This window comes from Chrysochloris asiatica, unplaced genomic scaffold (genome assembly GCF_000296735.1).
Source record: "Chrysochloris asiatica unplaced genomic scaffold, ChrAsi1.0 scaffold00193, whole genome shotgun sequence".
Classification (NCBI taxonomy): Eukaryota; Metazoa; Chordata; class Mammalia; order Afrosoricida; family Chrysochloridae; genus Chrysochloris; species Chrysochloris asiatica.
In genome coordinates this window covers 5,288,338-5,299,347 of record NW_006408711.1, presented here as the reverse complement: position 1 = coordinate 5,299,347, position 11,010 = coordinate 5,288,338, and the positions used below count along the sequence as shown (strand labels likewise).

Here is an 11,010-nt window from a genome sequence, read left to right as displayed (position 1 = left end):
TCTGTGTATTCCTTCCATATTCTCTTGATGCTTTCTGCATTATTCAATAATTTGCTCAGAGAATCTTTGAATAACGAAAGTCAAGGCTTTTTCTACAGTTCCCCCAGCTTGAGAATTGCTAAGCATGTTCTTCCTTTTTGATTTTCTGATTCCATATCTTTGGACATTTTGTTGTAATATTTGGCTTTATCTTCTTCAGCTGATCTTTGAAATGTTCTGTTCAACTATTGGACCTCCTCATTTCTTCCATTTGTTTTAGCATCTCTACACTTGAAAGCAAGTTTCAGTGTCTCTTCTCACATCCATTTTGACCTTTTACTTCTTTATTTTCTCCTCAATGATTTTTATTTATTTATTAGGGAACAGTAATTAATTAATAAACTTTTTCATATAAATAATATGGATGAATAGATGGATGGATGAATGGAAAGATATACAGATAAACAGGTATCACAATCTATTCTATGTTTTTTGAACCAACAACTTAAATATAAGTTGATTTGATATATGGTAGATTATTTTAAAGTCTTACCTTCAATTTCTCTCTTCAATTGATAATTTCTAACAGTAAAGTAAGGATAAGAAAACAAAATCGCTCCCATTCCAATTAAAATGGAGGAAATTGCAATCCATTTTGGTATGTTTCCTCTTCCTCCATAATATGATATAAATACTGCTAGCAGACAAGATGAAACATCATACGTCAGTGACAATGCCAAAGTCTCAGAGGTTTTCTGGTTATAGTCCTTTTCAAAATGATCAATGCTCAGATTTACAAGACCAAATATAATACCTAAAATGTAAAAAATAAAGGAAGCAATAATATGTGCGTCATTATAATCATACAAATCAACTTAATTTACACTGAATTAAATTTATTTTGCATTATTCTAAATGTTTATGAACTATAATTAAATAAGAATTCCTTCTCTAAAGCTATAATAATTCTTATCATTTTACCAGATGCCAAAGAGTCAATTATGTTTCATGATGATTCCATGTGTGTCATAGCAGAGTAGAACAGTTCTCCATAGAGTTTCCTATAGCTTTTTTTCAAAAAAGATAACTAGGCCTTTCTTCTAAGGTGTCTCCTTTGGGTGGATCCCAACTACTGACCTAACATTTAGTAGTCAAGCACTTACTAATTGTACCACTCAGGAACTCCTTCTTTGTTTTTGTTATTGCTAAGTGCTATTGAGTCAGTTCCAATTGATGGTGGTGGTGGTGGTTATGTGCTATGGAGTTAGTTTTTGACTCATAGTGATCCTGTAAAACATTTTATGAGGCTGTAAATTTTTGCTGGAGCAGAAAGCCCTATATTTTTCCTATGGAACAGCTGGCTGGCTCAAACTGCTGACCTTGTGTTTAGCAATCCATTGCTTACCCTACAGAGCCACAACTCTCCCCAAACCCATCTAATAGTCCATAATTTCATACAGTATTGGTTAATTTAATTTTTGAAGGTGTTTTACGTAACCACCTCCATGTGTAATTTAAGCACTCTGGAAGCATAGTAGGTTACAAGTTGGGCTACTAACCACAATGCCAGCAGTTCAAATCTACCAGTTACTCCCTGGGAGATAGATGGGGCTTTCTGTTCCCATTAAGATTTACAACATCAGAAATGTTATTCAGGGTCTCTATGAGTCTGAATAGACTCAGCAACACATATCCACCACTACCACCACCACCACCACCATGTGTAATTTAATGAATAATATTGATCGTTTTAAGCATATCAGTTCTGATCTCTATTTTAATGTATTATAAAAAATGAATAAAAATAAATACTGGGGAAAAAATGGCACCAAACCATTCCTCCCAAAGCCTTTTTTAATCAACTGGGTTCATTGCAATGGGCAAATAGAAATCAGACACCATATGCATAATTATGGGGTTTATTAGGGAAGACAACAGTTTTACAATTCATGATTAGGAATGCTCAGGGGACAGTTGTTCCAGTCAGGATAGCCTCTCTTTAGCCATGCCCACAGGCAGGCCTCTCTTTGCTCAACCAATGTCACAAATCTCTTTTTGATCTGCTAAAAAAATGTCCACAAGATTCCACCATCAGCCTCAGGCTGAAGGCACTTGGCTCTAGCTCTATGGGATAGCAAACCCTCAATTAATGTATGAAGGCACCTCCCCCTGTAATCAAGCCTCCTGCCTAAAGTCACTTAGATTTACTTGCTCAGTGAATTGGGAAACCCACCCCTCTGTCTTGCTGTGGCTCTTGGTTCTCCTGCTGTTGTTCCTCTTTTGTCACAGCTTTCTGTCCCTGGGTCAAGGAGGTTCAATGTGCAGGAATCTCAGTGTCCAAAGGATGTGTTCCCCTTCTGGCTCTTCTTTGATGATAGTGAGATCCCTCCCATTTTTGTTTATATATGTTAAGATTTTCAAGTTACGAGCTCCATGGGTCAGCAAACCTATCTCCCTTAAGTAATGCCTAAAGGCACTTCACCCTGCAAGCAAACCTCCTGCCTACAGTCACTCAGCTTTACTTGTTCTATGAACTGGGAAGCCCAACCCTCTCTGTCTCATGCTCTGGCTCTTTGTTCTGCTGCTGCTCCTCTGTTGTCACAACTTTCTGACCCTAGATCAAGGAGGTTCAATGTGTAGGAATCTCAGTGTCCAGAGGATGTTATGTTCAACTCCTGGGTCTTATTCTTTGATGGTAGTGATATTACCCCCATTCCTGCTTCTGAGATAGCTCATTTTATACAGGTTGAGTTCCAAGTCTTGACAATTAAAATTAACTCTCTTAACCACTGACAACTATGATCATATGATCCTATCAGCATCTTTCCCCATCTTCTCTTACCCAGATCCAACAGGGAAAAACATTGTTTGGTGGTAGTTACAAAGACTATGATTATAAGAAGCATTGAAAAATTCACTACAAATAACTCAATTAAAAATTGGGCACAGCAGTGAAATTGGCTTCTTGCAGAGCCTCTGTAATATATGTATAGGACCTTTGGTGGAATCCTGAGCCTCCATCCAGAACCTTCTGAGATGGGGTATTCCCACTTGAAAGGACAAGCAGCCCTGTCTGGAGCAGCTAGTGGAACAAGAGATACTTCTTGAAAGAAAGACCAGCAGGAAAAACCCAAAACAAAAATGGCAGTCTGATTGGCTACTACAAGAACAAGCAATTGTTCGCTGGAAAGACATCAAGGCAAGCAATCAAGTCCCTTCAGGACAAACCCTTTTCCGAGACTGAAACTCAAAGGGAATACATGAGCAGGCATGTAATTTGTTGGTGACAATGTTGGTCTACTGGTGAGTGGAAGTGGGGGAAGGGCAGCAATGAAGATATGGGTTGAGTTCAATAGTGTTCCATAGACTCCTGTCGACCTTGAGATGAGACAGAGAAGAGGAAGGGCTGGTTGGTCCAAAGTTTGGTAAGACCTGGGAACTCCTGGGCCCATGGACAAGGACATAGCCACAGAGGGCTAGATCTGATAATGAAGCATCCAGTTGATATGAAGTTAAGGGAGACTCACAAGAATGCCCAAACTTGAAGATAGTACCCATTTGACCTAGCTTCAATGGCTTGATGATCAGAACTTGACTAGAGGAAAATGGAAAAAAAAAAAAAAATTGATAAAGGAAACAAATGTAAATTGCTACTGTTTCATGGACTTGACCTATACTTATGGATGTAGTAGCTCAAAATACCAACTGAGAGGGAAGGAATCTTCACATCATGTATCAATCCTATCCCTTCTGTACACAGGGTTAATAGGGATGGGCAATGTAGGCATTGGCTACCTAAAATGGGGGGTGGGGCTGATATAAAGGCATGAAGTGACTGGCTTATAAATTTTCAAGAGGGAGATTAGTTTCAGAGTGTGCAGGGGAAACTAGACTTTCCACCGAATAGTTTTCATCTTGTCTACATGGGTCTTGTGAAAGAAAATGAGATTCTTATGATTCAATACTGAGTAATTGTTATCATGACTAATTGCGATTGTCACAACTATAAAGGTAGAAATTTTGTAACAAAAATGGGGGAGTAGCAGTCTTACAGTTCAGGACCAGAGGACCCTAGCATCATAAAGGGAGAAGAGCACAAGCAGAATGTGGGATTTTATCCAGAGAATCAGCGACACCAGAGATGGAGGCAGAGATGATGACATGGAGAGATAGAGCAGTTGAGGACTCTTTCTGATGGAAAGAGAAAGCCTGTGTGTTGGTGGCCAGGAGCCCAGGAGGCAGGCTTGCAGAATGTTCCCTTTGGTTGTTTACATGATTACATATTCCAGAGTGTTTTTGTGTACATCAAAAAAAAAAAAAAACCTAAAGGGAATAAAAGCAAATACTGTTGAATGATGATCCATGGAGGTGATTGTAATCATTGCAATTAAATAAAATACAATAGGATAAATGCAAAACTGATAATTCCCCATGTAAACTATCACTCAATTCACAGTAAAAACTCTTAAAAAAAAAAAAAATGTACAAAAGACATGATAGACACTTTACCAAGGAAGATATTCAGGCAGCCAACAAACATGAATAAATGTTTACCATCATTAGCTATTGTTGTTGTTGTTGTTGTTAGGAACCTTGCAGTTCAAACTGACCTTGTGGTCCAGCACATTATCCTGCATCACCCACACCAGGACTCTTCATTAGCCATTATTGTTGCTGTTAGGTGCCATTGAATTGATTTCTAACAACCCATAGTGAACCTGTATAGGGATTCTGAGAAACAGTTGGTGAGCTTGGACCACCAACATTGTGGTCCAAACTGACCCTGCAGTCCAAGGTATTATCCCACTGCACCACAGCAGGGCAGATACAAATCAAAACAACAATAAGATATCATCTCTATCAGCATTAACTGCAAAGTTTTTAAAAACCTGAAAACAACAAATGCTGGCCATAGGACCTTCCTATATTGTGGTGGGACTATAAAATGGTTAAACCACTCTAGAAAATGGTATGGTACTTCCTCAGAAAGTTGGAAATAGAAGCACCTTAATACTTAGTAATCTCTCTACTAGGTACATATCCATAAGAAATATGAGTCAGAACAATAGTAGATATATATATACACTAATATTAATCACAACACTATTCACAATAGCAAAAAGATGGAGACAGTCTAAGTGCCCATCAATGGAAGAAAGGATAGATGAACTTTGATACATACACAATAGAATACTATGCAACCTTGAAGAATAATGATGAATCTGCAAAACAATTGATAACGTGGATGGACATGGAGGACATTATGCTGAGTGAAATTTGAAAATAATCAGTAACAAAAAGGACAGATATTGTATGAGACCATTATTGTAAAATATTAAGATTTTTGTTTTTTTTACTAAAGGAAATATACCTTGATGGTTACTATGTGTTGGAGGGAATGGAGAGTAATTCACTGACCAGAGTAGACACTTGATAGCTTTGTTGATGGGGAAGGCAATTTACAAGGAGGGAGAAAGCAACACACAAAAAGGAGAAGCAGATGAACAAATGAATTTGGGGAAGGCTTAGAGAGGTATGTTTAGGCTAAATGGAATAGAGGTAAATAGTGATTTATGCACAACCTTGGAACAACAGTGTTCTGTGAGCAGATACATGGATCGAGACATAGGCTGAATGGATAAAGGAGGTTGGACAATGTATATGTGTTTGACTGTCTTGTGAATAATGGTTTCTCTATTGGAAATTGATTACAGAAAACTTGTACCTATAATTGACTGGATTTTCTAAAATGGGAGTTAGAATTTTCCCAGGGAAATAGGCTTCTTGTTAAGCCTTTGTAGTGTATGGGGCCTTAGGTGGAACCCTGAGCACTACCCAAAACCTTCTCAGTTGGGATATTCCCACTTGAAAAGACATGCAGACCAACCCAAAAGAGCTAGGAGAACAGAAGAGTCTTATTGAAAAAAGACCTACAGAAAAACGAAGCAGCGTGTTTGGCTGTTTGAGTATCAAGAAAGCAGTGTGCTTTGGAAACATCAAGGCAGGAAAATCAACCAATCAAGGAAAACCCCCTTCTAGTGCTTAACATTAAAGGGAACCTGTGAGCAGTCTAGTAAACTCACTGGTGATCACATGGGTCTACTTGTGAATGGAAATTGTAGAAATGCAACAATGAAGATATGGGCTGAGTCTGGCAATGTTCCATTGACACCCATTGATCTTGAGATGAGCGAGAGAAGAGGTAAAGCTAGGTGGTCTGAAGTTGAAAATGTGTGAACTCCTGAGCATTGACCTAGCCCATGGGGACTAGGACTGAGAGTGAAGGGCCCAGCTTGTCTGAGGTGCAGGGATTCCCAAATTTGCAACTAGTACCCATTTGACCTAGCTGGGATGGTTAGCTGACCAGAAATTGACCAGATGAAGATAAAGATGTCTGATACTGTGAGCAAGTGTAAATTGCTACATTTTGATGAACTGGACTGTTGCTTATGGATGCAGTTGCTCAAAATTCCAACCAGCATGGAAAAATTCATTGTATCAAGGAATAGGTTTGTTTCCTCAGTGTACTGGGTTGATTTATTGTTATTGTTAAGTGCTGTCGAGTGGGTTCCGACCCATAGCGACCCTAAACAAGGTTTCCGAGGATGTAAATCTTTACGGGAACAGAAAACCTCATCTTTCTCCCGCGAAGCAGCTGGTAGTTTCGAACTGCTGAGCTTGCAGTTCGCAGCCCGATTTATAACCACTACTGGGTTGATGTTGTTGTTGTTAAGTACTGTCGAGTCGGTTCCGACCCATAGCGACCCTGAACAGGGTTTCCGAGGCTGTACATCTTTATGGGAGCAAAAAGCCTCATCTTTCTCCTGCGGAGCAGCTGGAAGTTTCTAACTGCTGACCTTGCAGTTCACAGCACGATTCGTAACGACTACGCTACCAGAGCTCCTTACTGGGTTGATAGGCGCAGGCAATTTAGATAATGGCTATCAAAATGGCTATCCACTGAAAATCATTGATTTTGTGTCCATTGTGACTCATAGTAATCTTAACAAGACAAAGTACTTGTCTTGTTAAGAACTGCCCCATAGGTTTTCCAAGGCTGTAAATATTTACAGAAGTAGACTAATACATCTTTCCCTCAAGGAATGTCTGGTAGGTCAAACCACCAGTCTTTTGGTTAGCAGCCATACGATTAACCACTGTGCCACGAGGGCTCCTCGGTTAAGTGCGTTAATGCTTATATTTTTGCCACATCTTTTAAACAGTATATCATCAGGTCTCCTACATGAAGGTTACAGCCTTTAAAGCCTTGTGCAGCATTTCTATGGTTGTTTTGAGTCAGAATCAATTTGATGGTGCACAACAACAAAGTTATTCTTAATAGTCTATCATTATTCCCAGTGTGGTATTTAAAAGCCTTCATAATGTGGCAAAAATTGGTCTTGCCTTCTTTTTTTTTTTTTAAGGTTTTTATTGTGGATTGAGTGGAAGTTTACAGGGCAGATTATCAGTTTTACATTCAACAAATCATACACCTTATTTCATTACAATGATTATAATCCCCTCCATGTATCATCAGTTAACAGTATTTCTCTCTATTCAATTTAGCTGTCTTTCTCTCTATATATATATATGTTTTTAAACACTCAGGCATATATAATAATTTACACCACACCAAAGGGCACATTCTGCAAGTCTGCTTCTTGGCCGCAGCGCTTAGTCCTTCTCTTTCCATGAATCTACAGTCCTCAGCTGCTCCTTCTCTCCATGTCCTCATCTCTGCCTCCATCTCTGGTGTTGCTGCTTCTCTAGATAAGATCTTGCATTCAGCTTGTGCTCTTCTCCCTTGATGATCCTAGGGTCCTTTGTTTCTTGACTGTAAGATTAACTGCTCCCCTGTTTTTGTTACAAAACTTATATCTTTACAATTGTGACAGTCACAGTTAGTCATGATAACAATTACTCACTATTGAATCATAAGAATCTTATCCCTATCTCTTTTAATCAGACTCATCTAGAGAAGATGAAAACTATTTAGTGGGGACCCTTTCTTCCCCCCCCACACTCTTAAGCTAAACTCCCCCTTGTGTCTTTATCACCCTGTCATTTTAGGTAGCCAATGTCTATTGCCCATCCCTATTGACCCTGTGGTCTTGCCTTCTTGTCTTATTCATTTATATATTCAATTAATAGTTATTGTCCTCTCTACCTTAGTCACTATGTTGTTAAGTGCCATAGAGTCAATTCCGACCCATAGCAACCCTGTATAGGGTTTCTAAGGAGTAGCTGGTGAGCTTAAACCACCAACCTTGCAGTTCAAATGATTTTGCAGTCTGATGCATTAGCCCACAGCGCCACACCAGGTCTTTCCTTAGTCACTATACTAGATGAGCTATTAATGAATAATGCTCACAGTCTTGAGTCAATATCTTTTGAAATATGAAAGGAGAGAGAAGTGAACAGAGAAAGAGGCAGCTACTGCTACCAAGAAAAAGAGCCTGGAGTGGAGAGCATCTTTGGATCTGGGGTCCCTACACTATGAAACTCCTAAATCTAGGGGGAGATTGAGACCAAGATGTGTGGAAATCTCTAAGGAATACTGAGTCTACAGATGCTGAAAGAAGCCAAGGACCTTTCCCCAGAGCAGACCTTTCCGAGAGTTAGCACTCGGAACTTGGATTTTTAAAGCCTCCTAAACTGTGAGAGAATACATTTCTGGGTGTTAAAGCCATTCACTTGTGGCATTTCTGTTAGAGCAGCTTTAGATAACTAATGCACACACATAGAGAGGCACTCTTACTGTCAGGAGCTCTATTAGTGCTGAAGGATAAGCACTGGTCTGTGAACCACAAGTTCAGCAATTCAAATCCACCAGTCACTCAGTGGGAGAAAAATGAGGCTTTCTGCTCCCATAAGGATTTACAGTTTTAAAAAACACTATGAGTCATAATCAATAAGATGACAGTACTTTTGTTGTTGTTGTTAATTACTATCAAATCAGTTCTGAATCACGGGAACCCTGTACAGGGGTTTGCAAGGAGCAGCTGGTGGGTTTGAACTATGGACCTTGTAGTTCACAGTCCAGTGCTGATCCTACAGAGCCACACCAGGAGTTGTTTTGGTACTCCCTTATTGTGCTTATATGCAGCTATAACCCAGGCAAATTTATTGTCATTCATTATTCTGAAATGAGCCTTTCCTGTATCTGAATGTTTAATTATCAAACCGCCCATGAATACATTTTCTCAATCAATATTCTTTAACCACATCCCTGGCTATCAGTACTGACCATATTTACCAAGGCATAGTTCAAACGCTGTTTCCTTTAAAAAACATCTTTCGTCATCTCATGACAAATAAATTAATGATTATTTTTTCCTTTGGTGGCTCTTGTCACATACAGCCTTCTATCGCACTTATTTAGGCAAAACATTTTCATGCAAAAACTGACCGATTCTGATAAATTTCAATATCATCAGTGTAAAGAGTCTAGCAAAGAGACTAGGTATAATGGGAATGGTAATGGTTGTGACCAACTAGATAGAAAATGCAAACATTGTCTAAATGCATTCAAATTCAAGTCCTTAGAACTGTGTGTTTTTGTTGTTAAGTGTCCTTGAGTGGGTTCTTACTCATAGCAATCCTGTATAAGATTGCCAAGGAGTGGTTGGTGGGTTTTGAACCACGAACTTCATGGTTATCAGCCCAATGCTTATCATACAGCACTACACTAGGATTCCAAACCATGTATGCAAGGGTAAATACCTTGAATTTGGGATTCTGTGATAGATTATTTGAAGACCTGCCTCAACCCCTCAGTTCACAGTTAAGGAAATGAGACCCAATCAAAAATGATTTAGCCTGGCTTTCAAAGTTGAAGAAAGAGGCATACTATTTTTAACTTTATTTTTATCTTCAAGTAATTTAATATATCATTTCTCAGAACTGGTGCTTAATCAACATTACATGACTCAATCTACACCTTTTATTCAGCTGTCTATCTAGATATCAGATCCCCACTCCCCACAATGTGTGGGGTAGATTGTGCCAATCAGGTTCCTGACTAGGCCAGGCAATGACAGAAGCCCAAACCCAAGGCTCCAGACTTCAACATGCTTTGATTCCAAACATAGGTGGAAAACTATATTAAAGAGCACAATTTCATTGTAGGCCAGGACACCACACACATGTCTTCCACACACTCTTCCCCTTTCTCCTTCCCAGGCATTAGCAATTTCAGAGTTGACCCAATCTTGGCCCAGTCTCTGCCCTCACCAAAATGACCCTAACACCTTAAGCTTACCTTGAGACACGAGCAGGATGCAGTAGAAAATCATGAAGCAGTGGACGTTGTTACAACGCTGACAAAAGGAGATAACTATACAACCTAAGGAGCAGGGCCCCTCCTTATTTTCATCGTTTTCCTTCTGCATCTTAAAAATACACCCTGAGGCTTTAGTTTTTGGTAGACCTCTAAAACGGTGGAAGGTGATCAGAGACGACAGTAAGACATCCAGGGGCTTTATCTCCCGTGGAAGTTTCTTCTTGGCCTTCCTCGTGTTCTGTGATTTTTTGGTCTTGATTTTGGTGTCCTTGGTGACCAGAACTTACTTGGTCTCCCGCTGCTCAGAGTGAAGGTCCACTCTCACCGTGACGCTCAGTGGAGCCCCTGAGTGTCCCCACCCTAGGCTCAGTGCCATCTAAGGCCTGACCAACTGAAAAGTCTGGCGTGGACCAATGGGGACTTAGTGGCCAGAAGGGGGCGCCTGCAGCATAAGCCTCCAGTGGGAACGTTTTTCTCCAGGCGGGAGACAAAAGTGCCGGTACTGAACTGACAGTTGCCCTAGAACCAAAGGACAAAGATGTTCTCCTTGCCTCAGGCTAAAGATGGGGAGCAAAAACTAGAACGTTATTCTGGTAACTGCTAACACAGATGGAAAGTCCCCAGAAGTAGAAAATCGCTCGAACTTTTATATCTTGCTTTTAAGTGCTGTCGAGTCCTTTATGATTCAGAGCGACGGGTTTCCAAATACCAGCTGGTGGGTTTGAACTGCCGACCTTGGCACTCAAACT

The 11,010-nt window shown here is 39.9% G+C and overlaps 1 protein-coding gene across 1 annotated transcript in view; it reads right to left on the bottom strand.

Moving 5' to 3' along the window:
• The window catches only part of SLCO6A1 (solute carrier organic anion transporter family, member 6A1), a 179,856-nt gene extending 169,219 nt beyond the window's left edge, over window positions 1-10,637 (bottom strand). The window contains exons 1-3 of the mRNA XM_006872318.1: window positions 10,549-10,637; window positions 10,241-10,410; window positions 533-793 (exon numbers count right to left, since the gene is read on the bottom strand). Coding sequence (XP_006872380.1) covers window positions 533-793; window positions 10,241-10,410; window positions 10,549-10,637 — 520 coding nt within the window. The remainder of the gene's footprint in view (window positions 1-532; window positions 794-10,240; window positions 10,411-10,548) is intronic.
• Window positions 10,638-11,010: the final 373 nt, after the last annotated feature.